Source organism: Pectinophora gossypiella, chromosome 26, assembly GCF_024362695.1.
Source record: "Pectinophora gossypiella chromosome 26, ilPecGoss1.1, whole genome shotgun sequence".
NCBI lineage: Eukaryota > Metazoa > Arthropoda > Insecta > Lepidoptera > Gelechiidae > Pectinophora > Pectinophora gossypiella.
In genome coordinates this window covers 4,131,556-4,152,613 of record NC_065429.1, presented here as the reverse complement: position 1 = coordinate 4,152,613, position 21,058 = coordinate 4,131,556, and the positions used below count along the sequence as shown (strand labels likewise).

The window sequence follows — 21,058 nt, the reverse complement described above, 5'->3', positions numbered from 1 at the left end:
CCATATTCCCGAGAAATACTTTTTCGAAGGTAAGTGACCTAACCACGATGAATGTGTGTGTACGTGTGTGCGTGCGACCGTGCGTGCGTGCGTGCATGCGTGCGTGCGTGCGTGTGTTTATTATAGATAGATGGCGCCGGCATCGTCTTAATGACGATACATATATCGAAAGAATTTTGCATGGACAGGAGGAGGACCTGGTGGTGTGATGGTTAACACGCTCCACCTGGCCTGACTGGAGCTGCGGGTTCAAGGCCCTCCTGGAGTCAGTGGTTTTTTTTTTCGATTACAATTTTCTCTCACTTTTGTTAGTCTCGTACACGAGACGGATGTTCTCAGGCAAACTATTCAGTGTGTAGGGTATGTGTATATCTTACTTCTTGTACTGCACATAGAGGTCGACGACGGAGTTCTCGGTCAGCTCGGCCTCATCCTCGGCACAGACTAGCAGTTTCGCTTTCAATAGGATTTGCAGCACCTGCAAGAGATTGATGAAGTTAGGGGCGAGAGGCAGAGTACCTAGGGTCTATTTCATTAGAGTTTTTTTTTATTATTGAATACAACGAAAAATCAACAAACCAATTAAAATAACACCGCTAAACCCTTCACGGGTTTGTCTCGGCGCTATAATCAATTACTTAGTGCGATAACATAATAAAAATAAATAGAAATATTGTATTAAAAAAGACCGAAACGGTATAATAATAAATATTAACAGTGGAGGCATACATAAACTATAATGTTTGCGAAAACTTTACCTACGGTCACGAGCATTAATATGTATACACTTTGGTACCATGTCACATTAACTTTTTTGACAAATTGAACTGTAAGTCTCACTAAATGGCAAATATGTTAGTGCGACAGAGTCCTAAAGTGGGTACATTATATTGCTCATGACTGTACATATTGTTTATAACAGCGACCGCGCGGCGACTGATCGAAGCAGATAACATTACATTAGTTATAACTCAATCTTCCCTGTTTTTTTTTTATTACTGGCAATAGGCACATTTATAAAATTAGAGTGGCATAAAGAACTATGTAGCGCGCCATATTAGGCATCCACCTGATAGATCGTATACCAAACGTCGAAATTCGGCACTCACTAAAGTCGAAGATGTAGGTATACGAATCGCTAGGCTTAAGTGGAGATGGGCAGGACACTTGGCAGGACGGGAAGACAACAGATGGACTAAGGCTGTTAATGAATGGTGGCCAAGGGATGGTATGCGATATTGAACCAGACCACCGGAAAGCAATGGATGAGACTTGCACAGGGCCGGAAAGGATGGCGTGAAAGAGAAGCCTATACCCAGCAGTGGGTGGATACAGGCTGAGTAGATAGATAGATAGAATAGGTACATACAACAGGTCGGTACACAAAGGTACACCACAGTAACAAATATAAAACAAAACACGAAATAACACATAACCTACAATCAAAACACGCAAGAAAAAATACATAGTAAACATTAAGACAAATTGTAATAGAGTGTATGGACTTGTCAAAAATGGTGTCGCGAGCCACGACTCTGGTATTCTGTGGACCCTGCTGTGTGAGGCACGGAATCGTGTCTTCCACAAATACGACATCGGCTAAGTATATTAAATAGTATAATAAGTATATTAAGTATATTAAACACACACACACACACACACACTCACACACACACACACACACACACACACATATACACACGCACTCACACACGCACACTCACCCACGCAGATCATTTGCTCTCACACACTTTTTCTTTTAATTCAATCTTTTTTCTTTTTAATGTGTTTATATACCTATATATTTGCCATGTTTTAAAATCTTCCAAAGGGGAGTTGCGAGTCATTCCCAACACAAGTACTCTAGTTACTTACTGGGAAGTCTCGACAACAAACTTCGTTACAATTATGTGAAATAAAACTATTTTTATTTTATTTTTTATTTATTTAAATACGTCAAAATTTTACCTGTATAAGGAAGTCTCCCTTGATGCCGGTGTGTTGTTCGAGCTGACGCACCGACCATGATGTGTTCTCGTTGTATTGAAGTAGTACCGCCATTTGGAAGGTACTCGCTTGCAGGGTGTATCTGAAACATCATCAGTTTCAGAAATCAAAACCATTTATTCAAAGTAATTATCATAAACTTGTTGAAGGTCAATGTAACATTTTTGAATCTACGTCATTTCGCAAGGTGTTACGGCTTTTTATTTTTTTACGTGACTTATTGTAGATTTGCCGCAGATGGCACTAACTACTTGGCGGGACAAATGGGGAGCGCTGAAGGCTCACCCGGTACAACGTTTAAGACAACAGGCCTGAGGATGCCCAGTTGGGCGCGAACCTCGGCTCAGGGCGTCGTCTGACAGAAAAAATATTTGAAAGAATTAGCGATAAGCGCTGATTGAGGGAAATCGTCGACCACGCAGGCGGGGTCGGTATCGGGGTCCCGAAGTGTTTGGTGTCGCGAGCTGATTGGCCGCCTCTATGGCTAGAGTGGTAATACGGCTGAGGAGAAGAAATGTCAAGAAACTGCAAGAGCAACACATCTTTTAAATCAATGTAGGTATACATTACAAGTTATTAAATAACTAGAGGAACACATTTAATACCAGGCATTTTTAACATTTAGGTAATCATTAAACTTATTTACTTAATCTAGAATTTTGAATAGCAATTTTATTTTTATTAATTGTATTGTAAATATGTATGTTTTAGTTGAGACATAAAATCATCATCTCCCTCCTAGCGTTATACCGTTTTTCATAGAATCCGCTTATCGAACCTGAAGATTTGACAGATCTGGTAATACGTTGTAAACTATAGTAAGGCCAACCAGACGAGATAAAAAACGTAAACAAGCGGACCGTTACTGAGTTACATTGCGATAGCCAGGGATTATTATCTCTGTCCTTATCACTCGTACGTGCAGTTATGGCGTCAGTTGGTCAACGACAGCTGTCGTTGTGTGTTTCGTGGTACAGGAAAGCAGTCAGTACCGCAGCTGTCAACATTTGGTCCGCCATTTTATGAACGTTCATTTCAAGTTCATTTCTGTTTGGATTGCGTTCAAAGTCACACATATTTTTTCGTCTCCGTATTTACTTAGTTTTTGTTCTTATTATTCCGTTTCTGTTAGTTTTATTTTAGATTTTTGCTGTTATTGTGAGTAGTTGGTGATTTGAACACAGTATTGACAACATGATTGATAATACTATAGATAGTTTTATCATAAACACAGCTGACTCGGACTCTTCCGAAGAATCATCTTTGTCTAGTACAGACGACAGCGATTAATATTCGAACTTTATAATAATTTATTCAAATAAAAATGTTTTGAACCCCTGAAACTTTGTTTACATTCTTTATCTCGTCTGGTTGGCCTTACTATAGCTTGTCAAACAACCTATTATATCATGCTTTTAGACATGATTCCTCTTCTCTCTCTGATGATTCCCCTTCTCTGTCTAGCATTTACCTGTTCTTGAAGCAGTTGGTGACGAGCTCTCCCTTGCTCATGTTGTAGAGCCAGTTGAGCTTGCGGCCGGAGTGCTGTGACGAGTAGAACGTCGTGAACCGGTGTACTGAACGCTCCAACTGTTGAATAGGATTATTTATTTAAATATTTTTTGTTTTTATACCACTCAGTCATGCTTAGGGAAACTCACAAAGAGACAAATTGGATGGAGAAAATCAGCGTCGGTTTAATGACGTTATAGATCGAAAGAATTTCACATGGACAGGAGGTGGACCCGGTGGTGTAATGGTTAAAGGTATTTGTGACACCGTAACGAATACTGAGGAGGATGATTCAGCTCATGATTCTGAGTTAATATCATGTGGAATTTTCAGTCACAAAAGTATGGAAGTGATATTAATTTTAAGAACCATTAACATTGTGATACGAGTTTTGCGACGGGAAATTCCATTTGACATTAACTCTGAATCAATATTCGGTACGGTGTCACTAACACAGTATGTTTGTGTAAATGTGGGTGGCAGCGCCTGAGAGTGTGCCCTAGTGTGGATCAGTGTGTGCATGTGTGCGTGCGTGCGTGCGTGCGTGCGTGCGTGTGTGTGTGTGTGTGTGTGTGTGTGTGTGTGTGTGCGTGCGTGTGTTTTGGTACGTGTGCTCGTGTGTGTGTTTGTGTGTGTCGGTGCGTCTGTAAGTTTGTGTCAGTATCCGTGTGCACACGTGTGCCGTACGTACCTCGGTGGGCAGCTGGAAGGACGAGGACTGCTGGAAGGGCCAGGAGCCGGACGAGAGCACCTGGATGCTGAAGTCGATGTGCAGCGGCTGCTCACAGCTGTTGGACATGTGCTTGCGGAAGTTCTCGTTCAGGTCCTTTGAGACGCCTATGTCCTGGAATGGAGAGTAGATTGGAATCAGTCCAGTCGTGGTACACGTCGGAGTCAAATCAGTTACTTTTTACACGCAGCGGAGATACAGCGAGCTGACGCATTCAGGATCCTGTTGGGGCTACCGTGGCGTTGCAAAGCGCCCGGGATGTTCGCGGAGGCGCACACGGATGACTTCTACGCTATTATGAGTGCTATTACGGTGCGCCTCCCTTCTTTTTCGGCTTCGAGCTAGCACCAACAGCCTTCTCAATGTGTTTGCAGGCCGGTGCGACTCACCGATGCTGCGTCACATACGGAGGTGAGGTTATTTTATTGTATTTTATTTTATATATTATCCAATATTAATTTTGATTTGATTTGTTTTTTTTTTGCCAGTAATATAGTATATAAGTTTAAGGGAATTTGTAAGAAAAATCAACCTGTGAAATGTCGCACTTATTATTAAATTTTTCTTTATTAAAATAACAAAGTTATGTGTTTTGTTTTTATCCGTTCCTGCGGTGTCCCTTTATAATAAAAGTTTATTTATTTAATTCTATTTTAATGTAAGAATATGCACATAAGATCACGCCTATTTCCCGTTGGGGTAGCCAGTGACCACGGGGGACCACTTACTACATTGCTGACACACCTGTCGCTGCTTCAACTCAATGAAAGAATTGTTGTATTAATAATATTTACCTGGAACATTCTCTGTAGTTTGCTTGTGTATTCGAACCCGCAAGCCTGTTTCAGTTTTGAGATCATTGAAGCCTGAAAACAAACAAAATTAAATATGTTACACTACAATGAAGGTGAATAATATTTTTTCGACCAAAAATGAAAGTTCCTTCTAGAAAACTTGTCATTCTGACGCCGTTGACTTACGGGCGTCACGATGCCGTTATCCCAGGGGCATCACGATGCCGATGTCCCCAGGGGCGTCACAATGCCGTTGTCCCAAGGGCTTCACAATACCGATGTCCCAGGGGCGTCACAATGCCGTTATCCCAGGGACATCATGATGCCGATGTCCCAGGGGCGTCACAATGCCGTTGTCCCAAGGGCTTCACAATGCCGATGTCCCAGGGGCGTCACAATGCCGTTGTCCCAAGGGCTTCACAATGCCGATGTCCCAGGGGCGTCACAATGCCGTTGTCCCAGGGGCGTCACAATGCCGATGTCCCAGGGGCGTCACAATGCCGTTGTCCCAGGGGCTTCACAATGCCGATGACCCAGGGGCGTCACAATGCCGATGTCCCAGGGGCATCACGACGCTTTAGTCCCAGGGGCATCACGACGCTGTTGTCCCAGGGGCATCACGACACTGTTGTCAAAGGGGCATCACGGCGCCGTGGTCCCAGAGACGTCACGATGCCCTTATCCCAGGGGCATCACGACGCTGTTGTCCCAGGGGCATGATGATTTTGTGATATGTCCTTACCGGGATTCGAACCCAGGACCTCCGGGTCGTGAACCCAACGCTCACACACTGATGTCCTGACCTGAATATGTTATAATTATTTTTCAAAGAAGAATGTTACCTCTGCGTCGTCGCTGGCGGACATATGTTGGACGAGCCGCTTGGCGAGCATCTTAGAATAGAACTTCTGGAACACGTCCTTGTCTTCTATGTATTTGAACACAACCATCTGAAATGGAAAGAAATGAGGTTAAAAACTGCCTATTTCTCCCATCAGGTGTCGCTACTGTTGAGTGTTCTTAAATTTTGACAGTTCCCCATACTATTTGAGTAAACAAACATATTGTTTTGGTTATATTTTTACACTATAACCCTTTGCATTTAACTGCAAAATGTTATATTTATTCCCTAAACATCGGAAAGCAAAAAAAAATTCAATCAATACTGCCTTTTTCCAGCTGACAGCTTTTCTTTTTCGTAACTCATCCTTCAGACGGGATTCACTTGATATTGCTCCATATTTTATAGCAGTTTATGACGAATTTTAGCTGGACAGTGGCCCCGATTCCTGCATACACCGCCTAATTTTATTTTAAGTTATATCCGTCATTTTCATATCCGTCGAAAAGGAAAGGGACGGATGATTCTTAATTTTAGGAAGAATGAGTAAATGAATGAATAACCCGGGCGAATCAAAAGGTACGTCTCTAGTATGCAATCCGTTTGACGTGCTGTCTACTTAACTGTGTCGGGTTATTGACGGATGTAAAATTTTTAGACGGTTGATTTAGATTTGTGTTTAAAATTGACGTGTGTTCCATAAATTTTATGCTTGTCGATTACCCGTCCCTTTCCTTTTAGGAATTAGCACCAGTATGTATAGTTGCTACCTATATTGCTTCACTTTATTTTGATCAGAATAATAATGGATTGTAGATGTAATTGTGCCTGGGCGTAATAAAAAGGGTCATCATTTATACCCAAAAACAAAGGTAAAAGATGCGTGTCTGTTATGCATAAAATTAGAAGGTTAAATGACCGAAAATCTTTATAGCTCCACCTATATTGTTTTTGAGTAACGTAGTCTGATAGTCCCTCATTGCCTACTCTTGGTGTAATCTTACCACTTGGTTGAGCGTGTCTTCGAGCTCTGCCTCCTCAGGGTTCTTGCTGGACTTCTTGAGTAGGATGTCGCAGTACTTCGCCAGCAGTTCGGGGCTCTTCGAAGACGAATTCGCCGCTTTCGTCACCGCGTTGCCTGCGAAGGAAGGTTAATTTGTCATGTTATAACACACCCCGGACGCTTCATATAAAATACCCCGCTTTACACAGACACTACACATTGACGTTAACGTACACTCGCGTCTGTGTGTGACGTCTGACGCCAAAGTAAGACCGAGGGGGATGAGGTAAGACTAGCTCAGTCGCTGGTGGGGTGCAACGAGTTGTGAGCATAAATACACATACATAAACAGTCTATATACGTCCCACTGCTGGGCACAGGCCTCCCCTCAATCAACCGGAGGGGGTTTGGAGCATACTCCACCACGCTGCTCCACTGCGGGTTGGTGGAGGTGATTTTACGGTGGAGGTAATAGCCGGGACCAACGGCTTAACGTGCCCTCTGAAAAGTCCTTACCAAACAAAAGACAGTCTCACAAAGTGATTGAGTGAGTGATGTGAGCATAAATATAGATTTTAAATCGTCATCACTAATTTAAGAGCCACGCTCTTGTCGGCGTAGCATTCTCCTTGCTACTTTTTAGGGAAAAATAGGGCAGTGATTTCCCTCTTGCCTTCCGCAGTACTTTATCTGACGCGAGTGGGATGGCGCCCGCAGTACTCTGCCTGGTGCCCAGATTAGTCTATTTCAAAGCCTTACTAGGACTCCTGTCCTCCGCCTCTGAATATTACTGACAGTTACTGCTGCCCTCTGTCAGGTTCCTACAGTCCCTGTGATTACTTGACATTTTACTTTATTGTTAACTAATACAATTTTTTTTAAATGACTTGATATATTTTATACTATTATAGCTAATTGACATATCTACTAAATTGAATATTTTTAATATTAATAAGACCAATGTAATGTACCTATTTAAATTTGATTATATTGATCATTATTTTGCGTTAGCTTGGTAAATAATTTTTGCATGTCAAATTGCGGCAAAACATGAGATTCTCACATTTATTAGACCATGTTTTATGAGCAAATAAATAATTTTGATTTTTTTTTGAATTTGTGACTTGCTCCTTCCTGCATTGCCGTACCGATGGCTCCCATCTCCTCTGCATCCGGAGACTATAAGGCGAAGATATAATGTTACTTACTGTTGATAAATCTGCCGCACGCCTTGTCGAGGGCGGCCACGAAGCCAGAGTCGTTGTTGAAGGCTACCAACACCAACGCGTTGTATTTCTTGTGCACCTCCAGGATGGTGGACACGTACACCTTCGGGTCCTGTGGGTACAACGATAATACCATGAGAGAACTGGCGGGTTAAAATGGCCACATCGAAGCAATTCGTCTAAGAAAACAACATTGCAATTTGACATTTGAGAGAGAGAGAAATGTTTATTTCGCAAAACTGCACACACAAAAATCAAGCAAAAAAAAAGAAGAAACAAAAAAAAACAGTAAGATTTTACAATAAAAACAAAAATTACAAATAAAGAAACATACAAAAGTTGTGTGCAGTCAGGAAAAAGCATATAAAAGTAAGTGCGCAATGCAAACAAATGTAAAATAGCAATATTGCTCTCTGATATGAAATGCTTCGATGTGGCTATTTTAACCCCCCTGTTCGGAATCACAAGGAACATTTCCACACATCTCATCGAACTTTCTGTTAGACGTGATCGTATCGCCGTCTGTAATGGTCGAGTCAACTGTGTTAGTGAAAATTGCACATACAATACATAACTAAATAATATTCTTCTATCGTGTGAGTTGTGAGGTGGATTACCAACCCCACCAACTCTGGTGTCAGGGTTACTATTGAATAAACAAAAAACAATATTAAAGTCTTCTTCTATCGTGTGGATTGTGAGGTGAATTACCAACCCTATCAACCCTGGTGTCAGCGTTATTATTGAGCCGGCAAAGGCCCCTGACTCATATAACGACTACGTACTTACATCAGTAAATAGTAACCGGGACCAACGGCTTAACATGCCTTCCGAAGCACGGATCGTCCTACTTTCTGACAATCAGGTGATCAGCCTGTAATGTCCCAACAAAACTGGGGATCACAAAGTGATTTTTGTGTCCCCACCGGGATTCGAACCCGGGACCTCTGGATCGCGAGACTAACGCTCAACCACTGGACCACGGAGGCCGTTATAATAATATTACTATACAGTATGTTAGTGACATATTAATGAAAAGTTTGAGGGATGATTCAGACCATGATTCTGAGTTGATATCAAGTAGAATTTCCCATACATTTCTTTTGTCGTTTTCTGGTGTACTTACAGTGTGAGCGGCGTCGCCGCACTTGTCGATGGCCTGCAAGCCCTGGGCGTGGATGTGTTGCTCCAGCAGCAGCCTCAGCTCCACCAGCCCGTCGGGTATGCGCGCCACCAGCGCGTACATACGACCGAGGTCCGCGTTCTTATCGCCGTCTAACAGTTTCTGTTGAGACAACAAGTTTTTATAACAACAAGTTTTATAACAACAAGTTTTATAATAACAACATCGAGGTCCGCGTTCTTATCGCCGTCTAACAGTTTCTGTTGAGACAACAAGTTTTTATAACAACAAGTTTTATAACAACAAGTTTTTATAACAACAAGTTTTTATAACAACAAGTTTTCATAACAACAAGTGTTTATAACAAAAAATGTTTATAACAAGAAGTTGTCTATTACTTTTTTATGTTTTGTTTTGTTTATGGTGTACAGTCACGAGCAATATAATGTACCCACTTTAGGACTCTGTCGCACTAACATATTTGACATTTACTGAGACTTACAGTCCAATTTGTCAAAATAGTTAATGTGACATGGTACCAAAGTGTATACATATTAATGCTCGTGACCGTAAATAAACTTTTAATTTCAGACCACGATTCTGAGTTATCAGTGGAATTTTTCGTCATAATATAGTTCTTGAGTACCAACCTGGAACTCAGCGTGGAAGATCTCGAGGTGCTTCTCGATTAACACACGGTCACAGGTCTTGGCGAGCCGCTCCATCGTCGTCTCGTGTAGGTACACCTGGACGCGACGCTTCTCTTCCTGCAGGCGCTGTTCTGCCTGTAAGGGTGAAAGGATGAAGTTGGTTAATTGTGTCGTTAATCATAACCATATATATATAATGCGTATGGCAGACAAAAATAAAATATCCTGCGTGGATCATATATCCTGCTTAAGCTCCCCCAACCAAGTCTCTGCCGCATCCGTCACACAGTGCAGACCGGTTATGCCACCTGGGAACCGGTGCAGAGGGCACTCATGGGCACTCATGGACCACATTTACATTCATTTATTCATTCATTCACCATAACCATAAACAGCCTATATACGTCCCATTGCTGGGTACAGGCCTCTCAATCGACTGGAACCGAGACAAACCGTATTGTGGTTTAACGGTATCAGTGGTGTACCTAATTATGTAATACATGATATAAATAAATAAAAAAAAAAAATCAACCGGAGGGGAAATGGAGCATACTCCACCACAGTGCTCCACTGCGGGTGGGACGTGTTTTTACAGCTAATAGCCGGATCAACGAACTCACGTGCCCTCCCAAGCACGCGACTCGTTTCTGGAGTAAGTTCCATCATCTTATCGTGTGGGTTGTGAGGTGGAATACCAACCTCATCAACCCTGTCAGGGATACTATTGAGCCGCCAAAAGCTGACATGGCTCATGTAACGACTATATACTTACATCAGTAAGTAATAACCGGGACCAACGGCTTAGTGCCTTCCGAAGCACAGATCATCTTACTTTTTCGGCAAACCAGGTGATTCAACCTGCAATGTCCTCGCAATGATGATGATGATGATGATTGCAATATCATTTTTTATTTTATTTTTATTATATTTTTTACGTTAAGCCGTTGGTCCCGGCTATTAGCCGTAAAAACACCTCCACCAACCCGCAGTGGAGCAGCGTGGTGGAGTATGCTCCATACCCCCTCCGGTTGATTGAGGGGAGGCCTGTGCCCAGCAGTGGGACGTATATAGGCAGTTTATGTTATGTTATGTTTTATATTATTCGGATATCCAGTCTTTTCGATAACCGTCGAGATCATCGCGCCATCGTTTCCTGGGTCTACCACGTCTACGGTGTCCGTCCTGTGGTACCCAGTGCGTGGTGAACCGGGATACTTGGAAAGACATGGGGGAGGCCTTTGCTCAGCAGTGGGATCATACAGGCTAATAATAATTTTCCCATTGACATTCAGAATTTGCCTTTCAACTGTTTTAAGACAGTAGTTAAACAAAAACTTTACAAAAAAGGTTATTATAAAGTTAGTGATTATTTAGAAGATATGAATGCATGGCATTAACTGTCTGAGAACTGATATTAGGCAGCTAAATTACTCATTTGTATACCAATATTTTATGTTTATTTTTTTTAAAGAACGTCTAGGGCCCTGTGCCGAGGTTTTTCTTGCAGCTTCTTTTCCCCGGCTATACAGGTTGTGAGAAGCTGCAGTAGTTTTAAGCGGATGAGACGTTCGTTATTTAAAAATTAACGATTCAAAGTGTAACTATGTTAACTACTGAATAAAGATATTTTTGAATTTGAATTTGAACCGATTTTTTATTTTATTTTTATATCATATTCGATTCTTTTTTTTTTGTTTTTTTTTTTTATTATTTTTGTGTTTTTTTTGTTGATTTTTGTTAACAAAACCTTACCTTGATCATGTACTCAGTGACGGGGTTATTCCTCAAAAAGTCAGTGCTTTCGCGCGTGTAGAACCGCTCCGTGTCCTCTAAGAAGACAGCCTCGAAGGTGTCCTTGTAGACGGCGAGGTTCTGACCGCGCGCTGACGGGTCTTCCTCGTTCAGGCCTAGAGCTACGTAGCAGTTGATTACCTGGGGAGAGACAGGTCGGGTTATAGTCTTCTTCTATCGTGTGGGTTTCGAGGCAGATTACCAACATTCGTATTTGTTTATATTACTAGATTTATTTACTAGTTACACCTACATTAATAACTTTCTTTTTTATTCTAACCTTAAGTATTTACGTATACATCTTTGCGATAATATTTGTTTATGTACACTCTAATTCTATTAAAGTAATTTGGTATTATATTATAATGTATGTACACAATTAACACATGTTCGTGCGTCACCCAACAGGGTCCACATAATACCAGCGTCGTGGTTCACGCCGCGACTTGTGCTGAGTGAGGCCCTTTTGTCTCAGGACGTCCACCACCACCTTATGATCATTTCGACAAACATCCGTCTTGCTGTTTTGTAATTGTTTTAGTGGAAATTTGATGTGATGTTGTTGTCTTTTTGTGTGTGGCGCCCTTTTGTAATAAACTATTTCTATTCTATTCTATACATTAGCAACCCTGGTATCAGGGACGCCAAAGGAGTTACAGTCAAACTAAGTGTGGCATGCTCTCTTCTTCTATCGCGTGGATTGTGAGGTGTATTACCAACCTCATAAACCCTGGTGTCAGGGTTATTATTGAACCACCAAAGGCCCCTGACATGGCTCATGTAATGACTACTTACTTACATCAGTAAGTAGTGACCGGGGCAAACGGCTTAACGTGCCTTTCGAAGCACGGATCATCTTACTTTTTGTTACCGACTTCAACAATCAGGTGATCAGCCTGTAATGTCCTAAGCAAACTAGGGATCACAATGTGATTTTTGTGATATGTCCCCACCGGAATTCGAACCCGGGACCCTCCGGATCGTGAGCCCAACGCTCAACTACTGGACCATTTCGGAAGTCAATAGAGCAGTGGTTTCCCTCTTGCCTTCCGCCCCGCAGTACTGTCTGACGTGAGTGAGATGGCGCCCAGAGTAGTCTATTTCAAAGCCGTACTAGGACTCCTGTCCTCCGCCTCTGAATAGTACTGACAGTTACTGCTGCCCTCTGTCAGGTCCATTTAGGTAGTCATTAATCTTATAATAAGCTTTTTTACATGAAGTATGCTTCACGAGAGCTTTAAATTTATTTTCTGACAAATTTAAAATACTACCTGGTATTATAATGAAACTTACTCCAGAAACGAGTCGCGTATTGATTGTCTCCCCGTTGCGTTCCCGCTCGATCAGCTTGAGCACCGCGTTGGTGACCTGCTTGTTGAGGCATTTGAACAGGTTGTCTCGCCACGTCACCAGCGCCAGTTGGTAGATCTCGTAGATGCCCTGGGGAACCACAGTTTTATGAGAATCCTTCCTAATATCACACCCCGGACGCTTCATACAAACAACCTCGTTTTACAGACACTACACATTGACGTTATCGTACACGCGCGACTGTGTGACGTCTGACGCCGATACGATTGAAGACTAAAGTAAGACCGAGGGGTTGAGGTAAACCTAGCTCAGTCGTTGGTGGGGAGCGGAGAGTTGCCGTTCTGGGCGTAATATTGTAAGTGGAAAATTCCACTTGATATTAACTCAGAATCATGAGCTCGATCATGATTCTGAGTTAATATCAAAGCCTGTGTGTTATTCTGATGCATAAGCTACATTATTGTAAAGTTTCATTAAAATCCATTCAGTAGTTTTTGCGTGAAAGTGTAACAAACATCCAAACATCTTCTATCGTGTGGGTTGTGAGGTGGATTATCAACCTCATCAACCTTGGTGTCAGGGTTACTATTGAGCCTCCAATGGCCCCTGACATGGCTCATGTAACGACTACATACTTACATCAGTAAGTAGTAACCGGGACAAACGGCTTAACGTGCCTTCCGAAGCACGGATCACCTTACTTTCGGACAATCAGGTGATCAGCCTGTAATGTCCTTATCATCCTAGGGATCTCAAAGTGATTTTTGTGATATGTCCCCACCGCGATTCGAACCCGAGACCTCCGGATCGTGAGCCCAACGCTCAACTACTGGACCACGGAGGCCAATAGAGCAGTGGTTTCCCTTATGCCTTCCGCCTCGCAGTACTCTGTCTGATGTGAGTGGGATGGCGTCCAGAGTAGTCTATTTCAAAGCCGTACTAGGACTCCAATGCGGGTTGGTGGAGGTGTTTTAACGGCTAATAGCCACAATCAGGTGATTCAAGCCTGAAAAGTCCTTACCAAACAAAGGACAGTCTCACAAAGTGATTTCGACAATGTCCTCATCGGGAATCGAACCCGGACCTCCAGATCGTGAGCCTAACGCACCCACCCCGCATTGGAGCAGCGTGGTGGAGTATGCTTCATACCCCCTCCGGTTGATTGAGGGGAGGCCTGTGCCCAGCAGTGGCACGTATATAGGCTGTTTATGTACTAGGACTCCTGTCTTCCGCCTCTGAATAGTACTGACAGTTACTGCTGCCCTCTGTCAGGTTCCAGGTTACAGTTACGGAGGCGGTTTTCTTTTTCGTTATATATATATCCTTCCAGTCGTATTCGGCCATGGCGACAAGTCTCCAATCTAGGAACGCCTAAGATGCGCACTTATATGGCTGACGTAACCGATCTTAGCAGTGAATGTCTTCGTTATAATATTAGTAAGAAGTTACCTTGCGGCCCTCCTCACACTCGCGCTTGACCCAATGCCGGTTGAGATAGGAGCACACTCCATTGAGCACGCGTGATGAGAACTGGTACTCCTCCCATTGCTTCGTGTAGAACGCCAGGACATCCTCCCCCATCAGGTCTGCGCCGTTCTGTGGGGGGAGTTAACATCAATAGAAAGAAAGAAAGAAAATATTTATTCGGCATCATCATCATCATCACCAGCCCATTAAGGTCCCCACTGCTGGGGCACGGGCCTTCCCTATGCATACCCGGATGGATGGATAGGGAGATCGGGCCTTAAACCACCACGCGGGCCCAGTGCGGATTGGTGGTTATTAACGACTGCTAATGCAGCCGGGACCAATGGCTTAACGTGCCTTCCGAAGCACAGAGGAGTTATTAGGTTGTTATTCGGCATACTTAACACTAATTAACAAAAAAAAAAAAAAATATACATAGCGCCGAAACGGCTTCAGCTCAGCAAATGTCACGGCCTAGCTGTAGCAAGACTATGACGCTGAATTTCAGCTGCAGCCGGTTAGGGAATCAAAAAACAGTAAAACAATAAAAAAAAATTACAATATGTTAGTGACACCATAACGAAATATTTGAGGGACGATTCAGACCATGATTCGGAGTTGATATCAAATGAAATTTCAAGAATTTTTTTGTTATTTTTTTTGATTATTTTCAGTTCTATATTGTATTTTAAGCTGCATAGAACCCAAATTTAAAATACATATATACGTACATAAACTCACACCTATTTCCCACCGGGGTAAGCAGAGACTATAGAATTTTTGCTTCGATCCTGACACACTTCTCTTGCTTCCTCCACATTCATCAATCGCTTCATAAGTACACAAATTTAAAATAAATGTTTTTTTATTACTCATTAACGACCAGGATGGCGTGAAAGAGAGGCTTTTCTAAAAATATCACAATAAAGGGATAGGATATATATACACACACACACGCGCGCGCGTACGCACGCACGCACGCACACACACATTACACACACACACACCATAAACTTATTAGCATATTTAAGAATAAGAATAAAGAATATTTGTGTACAACTTGCTTTTATGGAAGAGCGGAGTCTCCTGACACAGGCGCTACGCTTAAAAGGAGACTCTAATCACCTTTATTACTGTAAATGGGTGAATATCAAAATGTGTCAAGTTTGGTGGCGACTGTCACTTCGTGAAAAATTGGGGAAATTGGGAAAATTGGGAATTGAAAAAATCCTTTTTTATGTCGGAACCCAATTTTTCACGAAAAAATAATATGAAATTTCGCCACCAAACTTGAAATTTTGAGATTTACCCAAATACACTTCTCATCAAAAAAATCGAAACACTTCCGTTTTCATTGTTTCTGTCCGAATTTAACACAAAAAAGAATTCATACGATGAAAAAAAATACATAAATGTATAGCTGGCAGTTTGGCCATTACAGTAATAAGCGAAAATTCTAAATTCAAAATTAGAATTTCATTTGTTTATCTTATAAACGAAATGAATCACTGTTTTGAGACAAATGTGTGTTTAGGGTTGGAGTACATTTAGCGTTTAAAAACTAAAAATTGGCGCCTATCCTTAAACTTTTTGTTTTGTATTTCAATACTGTGACTTTGGGACGTCTGAAAAAAGGTTTTTTTTCTAAAACGTATGGATACTTCGCCCACAGAAGCCGCCCAAGTTGTGGCATTGCTGGATTCTGGCCTTAGTCAGCGTGTTGTGGCTGCAAGACTGCATCTAAGCCTGTCATCTGTTCATAGAGTCTATAAACGTTATCGGGAGACTGGTTTGTTCACGCGCCGTTCAGGATCTGGCAGGAATCGGGTCACTTCTGAGCGAGATGATCGATTTATTGTAACAACTTCTTTAAGAAATCGACGCCTTAACGCTTTTCAACTGCAGCAGCGGCTTCGTGTTGTACGAAGGGTGGCTGTAAGTGACTCTACAATTAGAAGAAGGTTGAAAGATCGTGGACTGGTACCGCATAAGCCAGCAAATGGGCCGAAATTAACTGCAGACCATCGAAGAGCGCGCCTTAACTTTGCACGTGAGCACCTAAATTGGTCATACCTACAGTGGAGCAAAGTTCTCTTTTCTGATTAGTGTAAAATTATGCTGTATGGTAACGACGGAAGGAACAAGGTCTACAGAAGAGACGGAGAACGCTATGCACAATGCTGCATTGAAGAAAAGGTCAGCTATGGTGGCGGTTCGTGGACGGTTTGGGGAGGAATCAGCGCCGACGGTAAGACAGAGCTTGCTTTCGTGTCTGGGCCACGTCTGCCTGCACTAAACTGTCATCGGTACGTCGAAGAGTGTCTCGAGCCTCATGTCCATGCCCTATGCACATTTTATTGGCAACGGATTCATATTCATGCACGACAATGCTAGGGCTCACACCGCGGGCGTCGTACGAGATTATCTTAACGAAGTCGATATCTCTATTATGGAATGGCCAGCAAGAAGCCCGGACATGAATCCCATTGAACATCTGTGGGATGAATTAAAGAGACGAATTCGAGCAAGAGATCCTGCCCCAGAAACACTTAGCCAGCTGCAAGATGCAATCCAAGAGGAATGGGACAATATACCACAGCATGTGATCGTGACTCTCATCCGATCGATGAAGAACCGTATGGAAGCAGTAATTAGAGCTCGGGGAGGGAATACAAGTTATTAAATAAACGTTTTTTAGCTTTTTTTTTTCATTTACGTGTGTTGTTTCATCCATTTCCTTTATACTCCATACGGAATAAAAATGACTCATTTAACAAAATACGAAACCTATGAAAAATTCATTTAAATTTAGAACATTAACATTAAGATTTGATAAGCTCACTATTAAACGACATTTAACATTTATTCCTAAATGTACACATTTTTCTGATAATCCTGACAAAACGTAAACTTGCAAGGTGTTTCGATTTTTCTGATGAGAAGTGTATATAGTTGATATATGCTCACAAATTAATTTTTGAATTTTGAATTTTTGAATCAAGAAACTGGTTAACAGTGTCATACCTTGAGCAGATTGATGAGATAAATCCGTAAGAACTCGCGCAGTCTCTTGTACAGCTCGAGGCCAACCAACTGAGCTCCGCCTTGTACCTGCCCGCTCTGAAATAGAAAGAAAGATAGAAACATTTATTATTTTAGGAGCTACCCCCTTTTGGCTTGTTGGTGTACCGCCATGCAGTAGAAGTGTACTGTTGTTTTATTGATGTTTCTGTATTGTTCTGTTGTTGTAACAACGTATCTGTTTCCCCTCGTAATTGTTCCTGTCACCATTGTTGTTGAGATGCAGTAGAAGTATACATAACATAAACAGCCTATGTAGCTTCCTCTGCTGGGTATAGGCCTCCCCTCAATCAACCGGAGGGGGTAGAAGTATACTGTTGTTTTATTGATGTTTCTGTATTGTTCTGTTGTTGTACCAACGTACCTGTTTCTTCCCCCGTAGATGTACCTGCCGCCATTGTTTTTGGGACTAATCTTGTCTTGTTAGTGTACCGACATGCAGTAGAAGTATACTGTTGTTTTATTGATGTTTCTGTATTGTTCTGTTGTTGTACCAAAGTACCTGTTTTTTTCCCCCGCAGTAGTTCCTGTCGCCACTGTTGTTTAGCTAACCTAACCCTGCTGGATTGTTGGTGTACCGACATGCAGTAGGAGTATACTGTCGTTGTATTAATATTGTCGTATGAATGTCTCTGTATTGTTCTGTTGTTGTAACAACGTACCTGTTTTCCCCCCCGTAGTTATTCCTGCCGCCATTGTTGTAAGTATACTGTTGTTTTATTGATATTATCGTATTGATGTTTAAGTATCGTTCTGTTGTTGTAACAACGTACCTGTTTTTTCCCCCCGTAGTTGTTCCTGCTGCCATTGTTGTTGGAGCTAACCCTGCTGCCGGCCGCGGGCTGGTGGTGCACCGACGTGCAGTAGTTGTATACGTGACTGTATTGTTGTTTAGGAAATATATTTCACTAGCTTTTGCCCGCTACTTCGTCCGCGTGGCGTGTTATAAAAGAGAGATCTTTGTGTGAGTGTGGGGAGTGCATATCAAATTTCAAGCATCTAACTTATGCAGTTTAGATTTATTCATACAAATGTTTCTTCCCGCTAACTCCCGTTTCCGTGGGAATTTTGCAATATCCTGTTGCAACTAAGCCAAATTTCAAGCGTCTAACTTAAGCGGTTTAGATTTTTCATACAAAAGGATTTTCCCGCTAATTCCCGTTCCCGTGGGAATTCCTTTCTTAGTGCACCTCTACGGTACCTAAGCTACGTCCCTTCCAAATTTCAAGTGCCTACGTTTAGCCGTTTAGACTGTGCGTTGATATCTCAGTCAGTCAGTTTCTCCTTTTATATATTTAGAAGATTAAATAATTATAGCGAGTAAGATAAACGCGCCACATATTGGTGTTAAGCGCGCGCTAAACATGCACACCGTTCGCTCGCCAGTTGGCTACTTCGCGCCATAGTTCTTATAATGGGGGTGTAAAAAGGCAAGATTGGAGCAATAGGCTAGTTTCCAACTAGTCAAATCAGTTACTTATTACTTAACGTCAAAACACGAAATTACTATGTAATTTGTATGAATAAGCACACAGTGACGTCATAGAAACGCGTGATAAAATGGACTTATTACGTTTTTGTTGATTAATATTCATAAATAAGTTAAATGAAAAAAATAAAATGTTTTTCGTTACTTTTAGATTTGTCTTTGTTTAGTAATCAGAATTTCTAATCAGAAGAGTAATCAGAACTGGGCTGCCACTGCTCCAATGTACACTCTTCCCTTATTTTTATTATTTGAAAAGGATACGTATACAAGTCCATATATCTCTGTTTCACCATGTGCTGTCTCTTGTACACCTGCTCGATACCTTCCCGGAGGTCGCCCCATATCTGGAAATTAAAAAAAAATATTACCTAATAACTCACTATTTAGAGATAAACAGTGAGAGGGCCTCCGTGGTCCAGTGGTTTGAGCGTCGGCCTCACGATCCGGAGGTCCCGGGTTCAAATCCCGGTGGGGACACATCACGAAAATCACTTTGTGATCCCTAGTTTGATTATAGGACATTACAGGTTGATCACCTGATTGTCCGAAAGAAAGATGATCCGTGCTTCGGAAGGCACGTTAAGCCGTTGGTTCCGGTTACTACTTACTGATATAAGTTATAGTAGGTGTGGGTACTTAGTTCATGTTGCGATTTACCTCTGACTACCCCAATTGGGATAGTCTTGAGCTTAATGAATGAGCCTCTCCATCTAAATATGCGTTTGGAACTTTAACTGGGCCGCCCTAATGTGAGTATTATGGTAGGCTTTGCATGACAACCATACCGCTCATGACGCGACTTATATCGAGGGTTTCGACCAATAGACGCGGCGAATGCTATCGTAGATAGACGTCGTGCAGCTATTGGTCGAAACCCTCGATATAATTTTGTCTACTTTACAGTTATCGGATAAGTATTTTAAAAACTACAATTGCTTATTTTTTACCTCTAAATATTTTATTTTCTCGAAAAAGCTTTATAATTTAATAGAAAAAACACATTTTTCTTCAATTATTTTAAATTTCGTGCGAAAACGGTTGGTCACGTGACATTTTGCCCAGAGACGTCATATTTCAACAAACAAAAAAACTGTCAAACAGTATAACTTGAAATCTGTCAGTTTTTATTTATTTTGTGAAATGTGACGTCACACGAGGCTCAATGTGCCGCCCGCGTTTCGGATATTGTAATACACAGATAAAAAAAGCATTTTATTTTGTAAAAATAAAATATTTAAGTGACTATATGTATAAAAAAAGGTATTGGATAATTATCGTTAAATGATATACAAGCATATCCGACATATTTTATGTTTTATTGTTGCAAATGTCAGGTAGACAATTCGCGCAGCGCGCGGCTAGGTCGCTGTGCCGCGGGGGATGATCGTGGACAAGCTATATAGAGAAGTGTGAATGAACGCAAAAAAGTTTTCGATACAAATCTAAATATAATCAACTAAGTAGTTGCATTTTTCGTTCGTTCATCAAGTATAGCAGTATTGGCTTGATGCCAGACGTGGTATTAAAAATATACAGCATCAGACGAGATATTGTGATGAATTTGATCGAACACGCATAAAGTCGCCTCACCTATAGTGAAAACCATGCAAACGCCTTTTTTGTTAAGTCACATTCTGATTTTTATTTATTTATTTGTACACAATAGAACACAGAAAGAAACACACAAAGAAATCAGACAGTACAAGTAAGCTTATCTCTAAAAAAGAGATTTCTTCCAGCTGACCTACTACGATAAGGATACATGCAGTGTATAATACTACAGATAGACATACCTACATACGCGTATCTGATGTGAGTATCTTCAACAAAACCTTCATTTCTTTCTATTTTTTTCTACCTTTGATGGGTTTGCTCTTGGCCCCAGACTTGCCCGAAGGCATTGACGAGACCTAAGATGGAGTGAGCTCGCCCAGAAGGTGCCTGTTCACTCTAGCCTTGAAAGCACCCGGGTTATATGCGTTCGGAAATACTGAAGACGGCAAAGAATTCCCTTCCCTAAACTTTAACCTTTT

The 21,058-nt window shown here is 41.7% G+C and overlaps 1 protein-coding gene and 1 non-coding gene across 3 annotated transcripts in view; both read right to left on the bottom strand.

The window, feature by feature from the left end:
* LOC126378363 (cullin-1) overlaps positions 1 to 21,058 on the bottom strand; it is a 51,150-nt gene that overhangs the window by 3,668 nt on the left and 26,424 nt on the right. For both annotated transcript variants that reach the window (XM_050026649.1, XM_050026648.1), the window contains exons 3-18: positions 19,287 to 19,369; positions 18,310 to 18,415; positions 17,480 to 17,575; positions 14,438 to 14,584; positions 12,971 to 13,117; positions 11,639 to 11,818; positions 9,887 to 10,021; positions 9,240 to 9,398; positions 8,096 to 8,225; positions 6,889 to 7,022; positions 5,886 to 5,993; positions 5,044 to 5,115; positions 4,211 to 4,363; positions 3,479 to 3,597; positions 1,969 to 2,089; positions 378 to 478 (exon numbers count right to left, since the gene is read on the bottom strand). In XM_050026649.1, coding sequence (XP_049882606.1) covers positions 378 to 478; positions 1,969 to 2,089; positions 3,479 to 3,597; positions 4,211 to 4,363; positions 5,044 to 5,115; positions 5,886 to 5,993; positions 6,889 to 7,022; positions 8,096 to 8,225; positions 9,240 to 9,398; positions 9,887 to 10,021; positions 11,639 to 11,818; positions 12,971 to 13,117; positions 14,438 to 14,584; positions 17,480 to 17,575; positions 18,310 to 18,415; positions 19,287 to 19,369 — 1,991 coding nt within the window. The remainder of the gene's footprint in view (positions 1 to 377; positions 479 to 1,968; positions 2,090 to 3,478; positions 3,598 to 4,210; positions 4,364 to 5,043; positions 5,116 to 5,885; positions 5,994 to 6,888; positions 7,023 to 8,095; positions 8,226 to 9,239; positions 9,399 to 9,886; positions 10,022 to 11,638; positions 11,819 to 12,970; positions 13,118 to 14,437; positions 14,585 to 17,479; positions 17,576 to 18,309; positions 18,416 to 19,286; positions 19,370 to 21,058) is intronic.
* Positions 9,031 to 9,102, bottom strand: Trnaa-cgc (transfer RNA alanine (anticodon CGC)). Its single transcript has one exon. It is a non-coding gene; the product is annotated as a tRNA-Ala (tRNA).